Below are 16,901 nucleotides of genomic sequence, written 5' to 3'. Positions count from 1 at the left end.
AGGCAGATGGAAAGGTGCATCGGAGCAGGAGTGTGGGGAGACATGACGAGCCAGGGGGAGGTCTAGCGAGATGCTGTACTGGGTCACAGGAGACAGGCCCAGGTTTGAGTGTGGGTCTGTCCCGGAGGCTGACTGCCAGGACTGGTCCTTACTACACTCAGAGGTCCTTGTCTGACGATGTGGAGAGAGAGGCTGAAAGCCAGGAGTGAAAACAAGATGAACCGGCACGAGACCAAATCGAGTCTTGTGTGTGAGCGAGAGCAGGTGGCACGGGGTCCTCAAGTGTTTGGTGGCCGGCAGGACTAGCGCTCCAGCTCGGAGAACCACATGGCTCTTGTGTAGGCTCTTGTGTAGCAGGACTCCAGCTCGTCCTGCTTCTGAAGGGGACTTGCCTTTGCAGGGAGACGTGGGGCTTGGGGGGGGGGAGTAAGACGTGTGGACAGAGATTGCAGTGGAAGCCGAGAACCAGAGAAATGAGGAAATAGCAATGTCTGCCGTCGCACCCTGGAAAGGAAAAAAAATACCTGTGCCCTACCTCCCTGTTTATCCGCAGGGACACATGGAAGTTGAGACTGCGCCATGGTGGGGGCTCCTGGGTGGCTCAGTCGGTCGGGTGTCCGACTTTGGCTCAGGTCGTGATCTCATGGTTCGTGGGTTCAAGCCCCGTGTCAGGCTCTGTGCTGACAGCTCGGAGCCCGGAGGCTGCTTCGGATTCTGTGTCTCCCTCTCTGCCCCTCCCCCTCTTGTGCTCTGTCTCTAAATAAACATCAAAAAAAAAAAAATTAAAAAAGGAAAAAAAAGAATGCACCATGTTGTCTGAAATGGAGAAAGCACACACATTTGATACTGTTGGTGTCTTGGTCTTTTTGAAGTTTTTATTTACATTCCAGTTATTTAATGTACAGTGTTACATTAGCTTCAGGGGTACAAGAGAGCCATTCAGCACTTCGGAACAACATCCAGTGCTCATCACAAGTGCGCTCCTTGATCCCCATCACCTGTTTCACCCATGCCCCCCGCCCACCTCCCCTCTGGTCCCCATCAGTGTGTTCTCTAGCGAAGACTGTGTTTCTTGGTTTGCCTCGTTTGTTTTGTTTCTTAACTTTCACATATGAGTGAAACCATATGGTGTTTGTCTTTCTCTGACTTCATTTGCTTGGCATCATGCTCTCCAGCTCCATCATATTACTGTCAATGGCAAGATGTCGTTCTTTCTTACGGCTGAATAATATTCCATTGTACCCGTGTGCCGCATCTTCAGCTGTTCATCAGACACTTGGACTGTTTCCGTAACATGGCTCTTAGAGATAATGCTGCTCGAAACATCGAGGTGCATGTATCCCTTTGAATTAGTATTTTTGTTTTCTTTGTGTGAATACTTAGTAGTGCAATTGCTGGACTATGTGGTCGTTCTGTTTCTAACTTTTTGAGGAACCTCCGTACTGTTTTCCAGAGTGGCTGCACCAGTTTGCATTCCCACCAGCAGTGTAAGAGGGTTCCCCTTTCTCCACATCCTCACCAACACCCGTTGTTTCTTGTGGTGTTGATGTTAACCATTCTTGATTTTGGTAAAAAACGAACCTATGAATTAAGCTGCTTTTTTTTTTTTTTTTTAAATCTTTCGAATGTCTTAAAAATGTCGGACAGTTGGCCTCTTATTGACATTTATTTGCTTTATTTGGCCAATAAACACCAGAGTGAAAATTAATCAGCTTTTAGTTTGGAAACAACTTTTGAAGGGTTGTCTCTGCTGATGAGCTCTGAAACCATGGCAGAGCTATTTAACCGCTCTCTGCCTCATTTTTCTGATCTAAAATTGGGCGGGAGGTGATTAATAACAGTACTAGCATGTAGGGTCGCTGCGAGGCACGGATGAGGTGATACAGTTCCCAGGATGGTACCAGCTACCTCTCAAGCATTTGGCAAACCTGAGCTATTGTGGTCACTCCCTTATTTTGTTTTAACAGTTTTGATGCTATTGAAGTGCCCAGCATAGCACATTGATGTAGTAAGCGTGACATAAATACTAGTTCATTCTTATCTCCACTCTTGCTTCTTTCACAGAGTCCCATAATTTAATTCAGCCTTTCATTTTCAAGATGAGAAATTTGCACCTTAGAAAATTCCAGTGATTTTCTCAGGATCTCATGGCAGTACGATTTGGATGTCACACTGCTTGAATTTGGTTATTCTTTGCTTTGAGTCCCTTCATGTAACTGTCATATTTTATTCAGGATGATAGAACAGAGTTTTCCATTCATGTTTATACTTTTTATTATGGTTTGGAATTTCCACCATCTTGGAAAGAAGCAGCTCAGGGTGGAATCTGAAGACCTCAGTTGTCGTCTTAGTTCCAAGTCCGTTGGTCGGCGGGACCCCAGAAGAACCACTTGGCCGCTGTGGGCCGCAGTTTCCTTACCTAGAAAATGGGAGGGGCTTCAGCATTTTGATTTCTAGGATGCTGTAACTGACTTCTAAAGCTGCACCTGTTTTTCGTTACACCAATAACGTGGTTTATGCTAGAAAAAGTAGTGTAGATTGTAACAACACGCAGGTAGGTAGGTAGGTGGATGCAGAATAAAATTGAGTCTGGACCGTGAAGATTTTACTAACCCTGAAAAAATTTTCAAGCCTTTCCCTTTTCACGGGACTTTCAAATCAGCTTATCTCCTTTATGGCACTTACATTCCACAATGTGGCCTCGTGTTCTATTGCATCCCCTTACTATTACAGAGTAATCTTGTCGAGGGCAGTCAGTGTGCCCCACTCACGTGCTGTCCCTGTCACACTGCCCAAGTTCGGTCCTGCAAAACAGTTGCAGTTCACTGAGCATGTGTTAATACGGCCCTCCTTACACCTCAGGAGCAATTAATGACTGCACACCCTAGGTGACTTGGCCTATTTTTCTCTTGGATTCTCCCAGCCATCTTCAGAAGTACAGATTTTCTTTGTATTTTTTCCCGAAGGAGAGACTGGGAGGTGGTGCGTTTGAACAGGAATGGTGTGGCCTCCACTTTTTTAATAACGCAGTGACTCGGGACTAGTATCTCTTCACTTAATGTCCCAGTGGGCAGAAAGCCCCCCCATCAGGGACCCGCTCACGGGGGTTCTCAACACCTGTGAATTCTTTGGTCACGTGCATTCATTTGCTTTCCTGTTGAATGAAAGGGCAATTTAATTACAGTTGTTAGACCCGTTATCTGCAAATAGTATAATTTAGTCAAGCAGCTTCAAAACCTTGCTACCGGAGAGTTTTCAACTCACTTTCAATAATTAGTTGTGAAGTAAGGGAAAGCTTTCATATCCTGGTGTTTTTTTTTTGTTTGTTTGTTTTTGTTTTTTTTTTTTTTTTTAGGTTTTAAGTTATGAGCAATATTCAGAAAAAAATGTTTTTATGATTCTGGGTGTGTTGATGAATATGATATTTGTATTATAGCTTAGTATTGAACATTTTATTTTCTGCCTTCACTCTGATATATTGGCAAAAGCTGCATATTTAAGAAGATCCGATCTGTATCTTACTACCAGGGGTGAAATAATTTCAGCCATGCGACACAGGCAGGCATTTTAATCATGCATCATGGAGACGCAGAACCCAAATTGGTCAGCATTGCTTTCGGATGCTGACATCTGGCTGGCTTCCACATCCCTTTGGAGTCTCCGAATCAGGGTTATTTAGGGCTGTGGCTGTTTCCAGCCTACTGGGGAGCCAAAGTGGAAAAACCATTTGAACCGTCCTATATTTCATGTTCAAATCAATTCTTTTTGGCCTACAACTTTGGGGGGAATTGAATTAATGGAGGGCACTATTTGTGATCTAATCTGTCATTGCACAGAATTTGAATCATGCCCCCAGAGTTGCCAAACAAGGCCGCCCTCTTTGAATATCCAGAAGTATGGTAGTTTTTCAAACATGGCAGTCTTTACCTCCACAAGAACTGTGAGAAAGGGGTAAACCATTTGCCCTCTGGTGATAGCAGTGTCTCTCGGACTTCTTCCCTTTGGGACGCAGTCTCTGAGGTAAACTGGGAATTCCAGTCCAGTTTCTGTCACCAGTTAAGAACCTTTTATTTGAAATCCAGAGGTGGCCAATTCTGACCTATAGCAAGATAGCAGAATCCTTCAGGTCCCATATCATATTGCGTGTTTTCAGGTCTCCTTCCCTGTGGTTCACACTGGCTTTGTTTTTTCCCTCTGGATGGAAATGCCATTCTGTGAAGTTACAACTTTGTCCCTTCTCTGAAGGGCTACCAGAGGAAACATTTGCCTTCTCATTTGCCGAATAGAAAACGTAGAGACAATTTCCAGTGGGCCCATCACTGTGTTATGTTAGGTTATTTTGAAAACAAGGCTGTAATGTCATCTTATGGTGCTGTGGATCTCATCAAGTGGTTTTTTTCTTATGCTGCCTACTTCATGCTGAGAGAAGGAAAAAGCCAAACTGATTTTGTTTTTTCTTATATATTTTTAAATGTTTATTTATTTTTGAGAGAGAGACAGAGTGAGACAGAGCACTAGTGGGGGAGGGGCAGAGAGAGAGGGAGACACAGAATATGAAGCAGGCCCCAGGCTCTGAGCTGTCAGCACAGAGCCCAACGCAGCATTCAAACTCACAAACCGCGAGATCGTGGCCTGAGCCGAAATCGGGTGCTTAACCGACTGAGCCACCCAGGTGCCCCCAAACTGATTATAAATAATAATAATAATAATAATAATAATAATAATAATAGCTGCTTCCATGTGTTATCTAGAAATTACGATTCTTTTCCTAGGAATATTTAGGTCTTTGAGTTTTCCGGATTGATTCCATTAAAATACTGGCTGCCCCATCCAGTCCTGTACTTTGCCTGTTTTCCATCCGTTTGCTCAGGGAAATCTGGGATGGCATCCATAACCTCCTGTTGCTGGGTCCTGCAGGTATACCCTCTGCCCTAAAGTATTTTTGGATGTGTCACCCCATAATAAGTAACACCTCTTTCTCAACTACCTTTTGTCCTTTTTAATCTGCTACTCTTGTGTCGCTGTTCCTTTCATAGCCTCCATTTTAGCATTTTGGGGCATGTTTGGTGTTCCCTGAAGTGAGAAACTATGTAGTTTGCCATCCAAACCGGGACAGTTTCGAGAGGGGCAGTCCGCATGATCCAAGACGTCCCCAGACTCAGCAGGACGCATAGCCGATGGTACTTCGTAGAGAATGTCCAAGGTAGAGCCTGTTAGCATTCTGAGTGTACTGAGTGCCCGAATGAGTCCTTGATTATATTTCTTGTGAAATTATTTAACCGGCCGGTTCCTTTTTGAGCATTTTCCTGCTGATTCCATTCTTGGCTGGAGAGTAAATAGTCATAAATCACGTGTCCAGTGCCAGCAACCTCACCCATCCCTCCTTTCCTCCACTAATACCTCCTTCACAACAATTTTGTTTCCCACTGTTCGTTCTGGCCTGAAGAACATTATTCACCCAAGTGCCATTTCTAAAGGCTAGAGGCAGAATGATGGGCAAGACACCGCAGGCTTTAACTGTGTATGTCAACACACTCTGTAGTCATCTGGTTGATTTTTGAAATATATTCTGCTTTGAAAATGCCTGGGCAAGGCATAGTCTAATACTGCTTGAGGAATTTTAATAACAGTTTGTTTGCCCTGTTCTGGTGCTGCTCGTGCTTGATGGGTTGTGGCTAGCGGGACCGCTAAAGTATGTTATTCACACGGTGAAAGATCTCCTAGAGTGTGATTAAGATTTGCAAGGTAGGTCGGTGGGTACAACCTGCTTCCATTTTCCCAATGTATTTGACCATGGCGGCTTTTGTGCTTTTAAATAATCTATTCTATTTTGGTAGACCCTTTCTCCCTTCTTTTTTAACAGCACAGTTTCTATACAAGACTCACAATGAGCTCACCATCGCCAAGTGGAGGGGAGTGGCGGACTGTATAAATACGTTTGTCGCAACTCGGTCTTTGCCTGTTCCAGGCTTTGTGATTGATTCTGTGATTCTGATTCTGTCCAACTTAACTGCCCTCCCCGCATACCCGGCCTGGAGTCCTTTGTTGCCCTAAATATTTTCTCAAAGACCTTTTATTAGCTTGCTCTTCACTGCTCTGATTCCCCCCCAACCCCCCCCCCCACCTACTTTACCATGTAGCTCTGTCCCAATAGCATGAGAGAAAAAGTATGTCCTCGCGATGCTATCAGGTGAAGCCACAACTGCACTTCTCTTTATTAAACCAGAAAAAACAGCTTGTAAACTTTGTCACTTTCTTTCCTGCTAAATGCTTGCTGAAGGGACGTGAGGAAATGATTGAAAAGAATCCGCTTTCCCTAACTAAACCTTCCATTGTGAATGGTGGCTGGGAGAAAGAGCCGAAAAAGTTTTTTTCTAATTAGTTGTGATATTTTAGGAAACATTAAGACAGGAAGAGATGGGAGATTGTTCATTTTCTTTTGTAATCAGGATTGATTCCTGTGGCGCTCAAGAGGAGTGGTCTGCTACTATGTGAGGCTGCTCGTTGTCTGCTGGTTTCAGTTTGCCCCACCTTCTGCCCCTGATTTCTAGCTGCCACAAGGTCACCTGGAACATAAGACTACGTTTCTCTGCCTCCCTTGCAGCGAGGCCTCACCGTATTACAAAATTGTGATTAATTGCTTGGAAGTCAAAGTACCATGTGCAGCTTCCTAGAAGTATTCAGAAGGAGGAAGCCTTCTTTTTTCTGTCTTCCTGAGAGGGATGCAGACTGGATGGCTTAGCTCAGGCAGCCATCTTGAACCGTGAGGTGGGAGCCATGTGTTGGGGATGGTTGAGCAAGGTCCCTGATGTTTTCCTGCTCAGCACACACAGGATCGCCTGCGAGTGAGTGAGAGACAAACCCCCGTTGTGTGTACTCTTTGTTATTTGTGGCCTGCTGTCACATGAAGGTGGCCGTAATCTTAACCTGTACATCTATAAATTTTTTTCATCTGGTTTGGTATGAGGGTAGCTGTTTGAGATTCTCCTCCCCCCCCCCACCCACCCATATCAGACTGTATACCTCAGATCAAGGAATGCTTCATTGGTGGACAAGGAATCTTGACTTTTAAAATGTGCAAGATGTTTTGCACTGTTTAAAATCTTAAACGTCATGGGAGAAGCCACCACTGTGACTCTTTTGAAAAACTATGAAAATGCTCATCTCCTCCCCCATTGCCTTTCTCTTCCCCCTTCTAAATGTTTCAATCCTAAAACCAGTCAGTGGGACAGAAAAAGAGGTGGTTGGGGTCAGGAGGGCCTGGTGGCCTAGAACGGGGTGTGGGAACCTGTGCGGGGAGAGGTGAGCATCTGTGCAGGTGGGGGAGCCTGGCCCGTGAGGTTCGAGCCCAAGCGGGACAAGGAGCGTGTCGCTGTGCAGGGGCAGGTGAACAGGGGAGTCTGAGCAGAGTGCAAAGCAAAGGTGTCCCAGAAGGAGGGAGGGAGGTAGGAGAGATGGGTTACTTCATTGGTTCTTTTTTTTTTTTCAACGTTTATTTATTTTTGGGACAGAGAGAGACAGAGCATGAACGGGCGAGGGGCAGAGAGAGAGGGAGACACAGAATCGGAAACAGGCTCCAGGCTCCGAGCCATCAGCCCAGAGCCTGACGCGGGGCTCGAACTCACGGACCGCGAGATCGTGACCTGGCTGAAGTCGGACGCTTAACCGACTGCGCCACCCAGGCGCCCCAACTTCATTGGTTCTTGAGTTGGATAGTGGAAAGGACACCAATTCCACAGAGGCTCTTCACCTCAGGAGTTAATAAAGGCACAGGATATGGCTTACCAGGTGTGAGAAAGCATTGGTGAACATCTGGGGCCTGAGCGGCTCACTGGGTTTGCTTCCCGGAGTCGTTTCTTAGTTGCTCGGGATGTTGCTCTCCAGGTTTGTGAACCATCAAGACGTGAGTGAGGAATCAGTGTTTGAGGAGAGCCTGGGCAGAAATGTCCAGCAATGTCTCTTATGCCCACCTGGGCACGTACCTCGTAGCCAGGCATAAGCTATCAGCCTCCGTATCCCTAAACAGTGTAAACAAGCTGGCCCTGGGGGTTTCAAGTTTAAGCTGAACGTTGTACATCTCTAACTAGCCTGTTTGTCCCGATCTTAACCAAGCATCAGAACCAGATTTCCGGGTCCCCCTGCAAATACACATAGAGCCGTCCCCGCCCAGCTGTAACAGAATTCCATTTCATGCAGTTATATATAGGCTTATTGATTACATGGTAAGTAGGTTAGAGATAATGGAAGCCAGGGTGCTCATGTTAGAGAAGGAAATTACAAATAGGGAAAGGGAAAAAGCTAGAATGAACCGAATGATGTTGTATTAGAATTGCATGTATTGTTGTGAACTCAAGGTTTTGAATAGTGAATCGGTATAGATTGTGTGTGTGTGTGTGTGTGTGTGTGCGCGCGCGCGCGCGTATGTCCATGTGTATGCGTGTGCAAGCTCTGTCCACTGAGAGGAGCTGAGAATACTGAGCCCCAAATAGCAGTGAGCACATCTGGTGTTCAGATTGTGTCTTATAAATACCATTTTCCACAAAAAGGACCCAGAGCTCATTAGAGAAATGGTGATTTCAGGGCTGTGGCAGAAAAGGACAAGATGATCCGGGATATCCTGTGCCAGCAAGCAGGGAGGTGCTCAGGGAGCAATGGAGACCTGTCACAAGGACAGCAGCCAGCTTGGATGGGCTCCCTGTGGCCAAATCAGACAATCTGAACACTGACATGAATAATAACAATAGATAATAATCCATTGACTGCAATAGGAAATCACAAAGCCCTACAAAAATAAAGAAGTACGTTGCAGTGTCTCAACAGCCATACTGTTGGGACTGGATGATCCTGAGTAGTTAAAACCCTGCTCCACCCAACTGTTTTTGCAGGAGCGCCCACACTGTTTTTTAGCTCTGGACGTTCCTGCAAGGCAGTGGGCTGCCTTGTGCCTCGTAGGATGCTTAGAAGCGTCCTGGCGCCTGCCCTCAAGACGCCTCTGCTTTAGACCGGTGCTGTCCTAATACGGATGCAGTGAGAGCCACATGGGAAAGTTTAGGTTCTTAGTGGCCATGGTTGTTAGAATCAGAAATGTTCCAGACATTGCCAGACGTACCATGAGGGTAAGGATTATCCTGGTTGGGGATCATGAAATATGTGGAACAGGAAACGTGAAACACGAAGTACTCTCCCTTCCTCACCCCCCTTCTCCCCTTTATTAATTACAAAGGGGAAAAGAATACATTTTCAGTGGAGAAGCCTGGCAGGCAGAAGTGATCGAGGGAAGATCATCAGTGACAGGACGGACTGAAATCGTGTGCCACCTGATAGGAAGAAGAGCACAGCATTTCTTCGACGCTCCTGCCAAAGATGCTTAACCTAAATCTAAGAACGGATGACAAACCTGCCCGGAGGACATAGTGTAGAATAACTTGGCCTGCAGCCTTCACAGTTGCCAAGCTCATGAAAGTCCAGGAGAGAGAAATGCAGGCGACAGGTGACCTAAGAGGGCCGGCAGCTGCGTGCAGCGGGATCGTGAACCGGATTGCTTTCTCTAGAACAAATGATTGGGACATTTGGTGGAGACGGGTGAGGGCCAAGGATTAGGCGATTCCGACGGGTGACAGGAAGTCCTCGGCCCGGGTGGCTGTGCTGTGGTTTGCCATAGGATGTCATCGTACGAATACTCCGAGCTTATGCACCATCGGGCCTGTGGCATAATCTCTAATGGTTCAGGGCAGGAAAATAGGTCTCTGTACTGCATTTTGAATTTCCTATAACTTTCTGAGGACTGAAAAAAAATACAAGTTATGGTCAGGAGTGATCTATTCATTTTCTTGCAGGCATGCTAAGACTTTGCTTGAGAAACATTTTTGTCTTCTTCTTAGGGAAGAAATTCTGCATTAATGTAATAATGTTCTTAGAGAAAGAATATTGGAAAGATGCCTGAATCTGTTTGCTTATTACGTATAATGTGTATTTAAAACATATGCTGGTCATCCTGTGGAGCTTTAGAACCCAAAATGGAAGGCAGGTCACTTTTCTTCTTGGCCTTTTTTTTTTTCTCCTGGTGGATCTGTGTGTATTTTCTTTCTTTATGGTTGGAAAACCTTCTTTTAAGCAAGTCTGTTCTTGTTTAGTTTAAAACTTCACAATACTATTTGAAACGGGCGAACAATGTGCAGGGGCGTGGCAACATCAACCAAAATAATTTCGGAGGAATTTTTTTTGATATATTAGTCACTTGATAGCGTGTAGAAGAATTTCTGGGTTGCCAATGGACATAGATGAAGTACTGTGCTACCTGTTTATTGTGACATGATCTTTCTGTCTTCACATGATTTAAAAAAATTTTAAGTTTATTTATCTTGAGAGAGAGAGAGAGAGAGAGAGAGAGAGAGAGAGAGAGAGAGAACGAACATGAGCAGAGGAGGAGCAGAGAGAGAGAGAGAGAGCATCCCAAGCAGGCTCTGTGCTGATAGCACGGATGCGGGGTTCGAACTCATGAACCGCGAGATCATGCCCTGAGCAGAAATCAAGAGTCGGACACTTAACTGACTGAGCCACCCAGGCGCCCGTGATGTTCGTTTGAGTACAGCTAAGGCATTGTGCCTCTCAGGCTCTGGGGACCCTTCTTCTGACTGGCACACGTTATTGAGATGGATGCCTCAGGCTAGGCCAGCAGAACAGGTCGCCTAGCAAAGCCAGTCGGCCCTCGTAATGTTTGATCCTGTGACATCAATCTCGTTAGCTCTAACTTGCTGTGCTAATTGCCGTGTTAATTGTATAACTTTTCTTAATTTGGCTTAACATTTAACAGTGTTACATGAAGGCTTGCTTCCATTTTTGTGAGTGGTAGCATTTCAACCTGTGAAAATAATTGAACGCTTTACCTTGTAGGAGTGTGGGGATAATTCGTGTACATTTACTGACTGTGATTTTTTGTTTGTTTGTTTTTTTTTACAGTCTCCTTATCCCACATCACACAACTGGTCCTCAGCCATAACAAGCTAACAAGTGAGTTAACTTCATCGTTTGTTAGACTGTTTCTGACTTTGAGGTAATATTGTGATACCATAGATTCTTTTGTTTCCTTTGAAGACACTCATGACAGATGATATTTGGGGAAACCTAAAATCGTTTTTGGTGACACTATGATGCATGAGCATATTGCCCTGTATTTTGTGCTTTTTTGAGAATTCTTGCCTAACGTGTGTAAACGGAAGACAAAATGGTATTGCTTCTCTGGAAATGGTTCCATTCAGGGGTGGTAAGTGCTACAGCGATCTGAACGGCCAGGAGATTCGTTGGTATTGCATGAAAAAAAAGTACTACCAAATAATAATGTAAGAGTTCCTGGCTTTCTCTGTACTTCTCCTGAAAAGGGGAATAATTAACTGTTGTGATACTTTTCTTCTCTGATCAAAGCGGGGGAAACCCACAAAATTGTAGAAGTTCTATCAATCTGCATCTGTATTTTTCACATTTTGAGTCTGGTCCCCAAGAGGAATTCTCTGGGGGTGTGGGTGGTGTCATGGCCTGGTTAACCTAGAGGACATTTGATAGCTATTTTTATGACAATACCTCATGTGAGTGATAATGGGCCATTTTATTCTTAGAGCTGTGCCTTTAAAGATTGTAATGACAGGGACCCACTCTGCTTTCTCATTCCTAATTGACTGTCACTTCCTTGTGCTTGCCTTAGCTCCTGTAGACTTGAATGATTCTCTAATCATGTGGTGAGAATATGTTAGGGAGCTTTCTGAGTCCCATGAAATTGAGCTGGGTGTCATGTTGAGGGATTTGTGTCGTGAATCTGTGTGTGGGGGGGGTGCATTATATAGTGCTCGAGACATTGTCATTGAGCTGTTGATTATTGAGAATTAAGAAGGCAGTTAAGGCCCCTCGTGTGCAGGAAACAGGCAGATTAGTTCCTTTTCAGCAAAAAGCACATATTTGTAAGGCCAAGGCAGAGTGGCACAATGGTCACGTTTGAGTAATGGTGGTCATAGAAGCTGAAAGTAAGGGCTCCAAGTCTCATGTGACCTTTTTTTTTTTTAAAGTTCATTTATTTATTTTTGAGAGAGAGAGAGAGAGAGAGCGAGCATCCCAAGCAGGCTCCACACTGTCAGTGCAGAGCCTGAGATGGGGGCTCAAACCCACAAACCGTGAGATCATGACCTGAGCCGAAATCAAGAGTTGGACGCTTAACCGACTAGCTGATATGCTGCCATTTTCATGGTTTCAAAGCAAACAGCCCAGCTGTCCACTGAGACCATGGTCCTAGTTTAGAGGGTACTGCAGTTTTATCTCGAAGGGTGGACCGTGTAACCCCTGAATTCCCCAAGATTGCGTGAGAAGTTCCTGAAGCTGTTGCACAATTCATAAAAATAGCTAATTGCCAAGGTTCCCGTGGTTAGATTTGCATCATCAGTAGAGCGAAAAGAGTTTACATTTAAATGCTTTTTTGTTCCTATTACATCATTAATTTATCTGTTCTTTAAAAAAGAAAAAGAAAGAGAAAGAAAGAAAAGAAAAGAAAAGAAAGAAAGAAAGAAAGAAAGAAAGAAAGAAAGAAAGAAAGAAAGAAACCAACCTTTCAGGTGTTTTGAGATTTTTTTTCAGTTGTAGTTCATTTCTTTTTACATGTCCACAAAGACAGAAATCGTAGATGGGTGAATCTGTTTCTTTCTCCAGGCATCTAAGACAAGATGGGTTTAGAGAGGCAAAAACGTGGAGTTAAATTGTATCTCTTAAAAACATTGACTGTGAATGGATTCAGACTTCAGATTTCTTCCTTCCCTGCTTTTTGTTTTTTGTTCTTTTTTTTCCCCCCCATGTGAGACACTCTTGACCTAATCCAGTAAACTCTAATTAATCGTCTTGGTAAATTCTGTTTCAAGCCATTGTGTGCAGTGTCAGTGACACTCGATCTGTTCCACTAAGGTCAAATTAGCATCTTTTACTATTTTTCTGGCATTTAAATGAATGACTTCGCCATGGTTTTTCCAGTATTTATAGTAAATATGTCCATTTGATGGAAATATAAATATGCATGAAATCTAAGAGGCTGAGCACACCCTCCTGTCACTTTGTATTGTAATCAGTGTCTTTCACTTTCTGTGGTTTTTAATAGGACCTGGCTGACATTGCTACATTAAAGCCAGTGGGACACGAAAGATAAACCGCTCAGCCCCGCTCTTATCTTGCAAAAGTAGTTGTGTTTTTCTCTGAGTCTGCCAGTTACGCTGTTGTTTGACATTTCCACCTGTGTACTTAGCGAATGAGTGACGGGCTTGCACAGACCGGGACCTCCATTTGGGGACACCGTGTGATGCTGGAGTCAATGTCTGCAGAGCCATCAGGGACCGTATGGCATCAGACGGACTTCCTTTCCCTGTTGGTGGTTTTGACATCGACGGGTCCTATCCACGTGGTCCAAGTGAGGCCACGGGAAGCTGGGCGTGGTCAGTCACATGATCCTTTCGTTCGCCCGAGATTCTGTAGTTTTCCCTGAGTTCACAAAAAATACAAATTGTCAAGCCAGTCGCTATGAGAGGTTCACCATGATTACAGCAACACTATTTAAATTTGAGCCGGGAGAATTGGGGCAGTGTGGACGGGTTTTGGTAGAGTCCGGGGGGCTCACCCTGCCTGAAACAACTCTCCTAGATGCAAGCATCTCCCTGATGCGTTCAGAGGAAAGGCAGAGCCATGAGTGAGTCTTTTCCCTTCTTTCCTTCTGCTCTGATCGGGCAGGTGCTAGCTGGGAGCCCAGCACAGGTTCTTTGTGGCCCAGGGAGACTGGTTTCAGAGCGAAGATGAGGTTATGGCGCCAGGCTGCCCCTTCTGAAACCGCATTCGTGCTGTGATAGCAAGCACCCCTGGGGGAAGGTGCAGTTCGCCTGATTTTCAGAACCCACCCTCATCTGGCCCGTCCTCCTCCAGCCAGTGTGTCCTCCGCCAGTGCATCAGACGGATGGGGGGTCGGTCTCTCCCCTGGCCGGCCCTGCCTCTGCACCTGTGCCACCTTGCCTCTTCTCTTCCACTCTGCGCGGACTTGCCTCCTCATCCTCTGCCCGAGGCTCCCCTGACTGCCCTGGGCAGTGGGAAATCTCTCTTCCCCAGACTCCTGTTGTTCACAGACCCTTACACCAGTGTGGCCCCGCTTGTCCTTCTCTGCTTGATATTTATTCCCTCTCTCCAGACAGATCAGAAGTTTTCTCCAAAGTGGGGACCGTTCGTTTCTTACTTTGACACCTGTCGCCCAGCACGTGGTGGCTTGCCAGCAGTTGCCTGTGTCAAGCAGTAATGATTGATAGTGGGGAACAGTAGGTGACAGGGAGGTCCTGACAGGAGACAGCTGGCCTGAGGTCAAGCAGTCTGTGTCCAAACTGCACGGTGTCAGGACTAAGTGGGATGGGGACTTGAGTCGATGTGGCCCCCACACACACTCTGTTTCTTACTCGTGGGTTCGTGCAACACCTACTGGACTACGAGTGCCCTAGAGGAGCATTATCTGGGACACCTGGGTGTCCACGCTTTGATTTCAGCTCAGGTCGTGATCTCACGTTTCGTGAAATTTGGCCCCGCATCAGGCCCTGCGCCGGCAGTGTGGAAGCCTGCTTAGGACTCTGTCTCCCCCTCTGCTCCTCCCCTGCTCATTCTTGCTCTCTGTCAAAATAAATAAACTTATTTAAAAAAAAAAAAAAAAAGCATTACCTTATGTCCTGGAAATTGATGTCCTTATCGTGTTCCTAGTCATAGGGACCCTTCTTGGTTGAGGAATGAGGTGCTGGGAGGGCGCCCCTCAGGTGCATCTAAGAATCCACAGGTGGGAACACTGGCGCTGATGTCAGGAGGAAGCAAGGGCACACCTTCCCCCAGAGGCCCCCCCTGGACTTGGCTGTCACTTCTCCGGAGGGCGTCCTTTTGCTCTTACGGATGTGACAGCTTCTGGGCCTCTTCCTCTAACACGTAAAGGTGGTTTTCTATGTTTAAGGGCCTAGGTTACTTACTGATTCCTTCATTGAGGTAATTGCATTATCATTTCCTTGAGCTGAGGAGCCCTATCGGATGCTGTTTTGTATCTACCCTCAGAAAAGTACCAAAAGCATGGTGAACATCAGATGCTGGGTCCTCAGTTAATGCTGGTTGATTAATGGATTGGCAGGTGATGAGTTGTGCTTTGTGCTAAGTCAGAGCAGACAGATGACATACCCAAGGGCTTGCCAGCTCTCCGTGTTTTGGAAGAAGGGAACGTAGCGGTGATTTCAAAGGCTGTTTCCTGTGCGTCTGTCCCTCTGTTCCAGTCCTTGTCTTTGTCATTACTCTGCTTTTTAAGTCAGTGTAAGCTGAGTCTTTTTATTTGGCTCCATAATCTCATACCTGGTTTTTATGGTGGTTTGGAAGCATTAGCTTTATAAGTGCTTTTGGTTTTCAGTCTTAGAATTTCATTTTGAGGCTGTCATTTTAGGACTTGTCCACCAGAGGTCACTGTTGAGATATGTATTTTTTCCCCCCCCAGGTCTTTTGCCCAAAGATTAAAAACCAAATTTGTGCTGTCAGATTCAATTTTTTTGCAGGCTGTTCTGCTGTGTCCAGTAGGGTATGTTGCTGTTGCCATTTACGTGGTGCAGCTTGTGCCATAATTGAGGTAGATCCCTCTAAGGATATATGTTATTTTTTTGTTTTGCTCCTATAATTATCATTCAGTCTCAACATACTATTTTTTAGTGTTTATTATGGCTTCTTTCTCAAGCTACAAAGTTTTCTTCTTTACATCGGAAGAATTTTACCGCCTTCTGTAGTATTTTGTATTTGGCACATGTGAGATTTTATTCCTGGGGAAGAAAGTTTAAAATATGTATATGTGTAACCAGATTTTAATAACCATGTATTTTTTCAAATGTAAAGCTACAGAATAAATTCTTAATCTTGATAATCTCCAAACATTTGAACAGATGACTATAGGCATGTATTATTTTTCTCGAATCTGCCAAATCTGAGACATTAAAAGAGATCACAGTTCTTTAAATATTTTCTTCCCTAATAGAAGTTTTAATTAAAATGACTTTGTTTGATCTGAATCAAAAAGAGAAAAACAACCATGTAAAACTCAAGGAAATGTGCATTTTGTGTGTACTTTAACAGATTCTTCTACTAAACACCACTGTGTCGGGAAGGATACTATGCTTTATGAAATGAATTACACTCTGAGTCAGTGATAAAACAATTTCTGGGCATAATTTTTTAACATGAAGCTTTTCTTAATTTTACAAACAATTTTATTTTTATAGCAAAACCCACATACAGATATTGCTAGCACCTTGAATATGACAATAGTGTTTTATATTTTATGACTCATGCATTTTGAGGCTTAAGTACTCATCATTTTGTGTAAGAAATGCAGAGGATATCATTTTGCTGTGTGTAAACGTTGAACAGCCAGCTCTGTGTAAACCTTTCATAAGTGCAGATCTCTGGATGTAACTGTTCACTTTTATACTTTGAACTCTGAACTGTCCTATAAAACCTTTCCTTGAGCTTTTAGGAGTTTTGCCTGCAGTATGAGGCCTTAATGTGACCGTATCTTGTCATTTAATGTATCGGAAATGGCTAGTCAGGCAGTAAACCTAAGTTTTATGGCGAAACATGTTTTATTTTTTTAACAGACTGTTTCCTATTAGTTATAGCTTATGTATGAATTCGAAATTATAATGAATAAGAAGTGCTAGGGTTTTTTTTTTTTTTAGCTATTTCAATAATTTATAGAAGATAAGGTTTTAAATACGTAGAGGTTAATACAATGTTTTAAAATTTTATGTAGATATGTGTATTGATAGGATAGCTAAAGGTAAATGTTGTTATACATGAATTAAGTGGCATTTTCCACATGAAAATAATGG

The 16,901-nt window shown here is 44.3% G+C and overlaps 1 protein-coding gene across 5 annotated transcripts in view; it reads left to right on the top strand.

Annotated features, from left to right (window-relative positions):
* RSU1 (Ras suppressor protein 1) overlaps nucleotides 1–16,901 on the top strand; it is a 203,775-nt gene that overhangs the window by 27,972 nt on the left and 158,902 nt on the right. For 4 of the 5 annotated variants that reach the window (XM_030320476.2, XM_030320481.2, XM_030320479.1 and 1 more), the window contains exon 3: nucleotides 10,960–11,010. The exons of the other annotated variant lie outside the window; for it this stretch is intronic. In XM_030320476.2, the coding sequence (XP_030176336.1) occupies nucleotides 10,960–11,010 (51 nt within the window). The remainder of the gene's footprint in view (nucleotides 1–10,959; nucleotides 11,011–16,901) is intronic. 5 annotated transcript variants of the gene reach the window in all.

The sequence above is a fragment of the Lynx canadensis genome, chromosome B4, assembly GCF_007474595.2.
Source record: "Lynx canadensis isolate LIC74 chromosome B4, mLynCan4.pri.v2, whole genome shotgun sequence".
NCBI classification, from domain to species: Eukaryota; Metazoa; Chordata; class Mammalia; order Carnivora; family Felidae; genus Lynx; species Lynx canadensis.
Note: the sequence above shows the minus strand (reverse complement) of the source record. Positions and strands in the feature narration are given on the sequence as shown.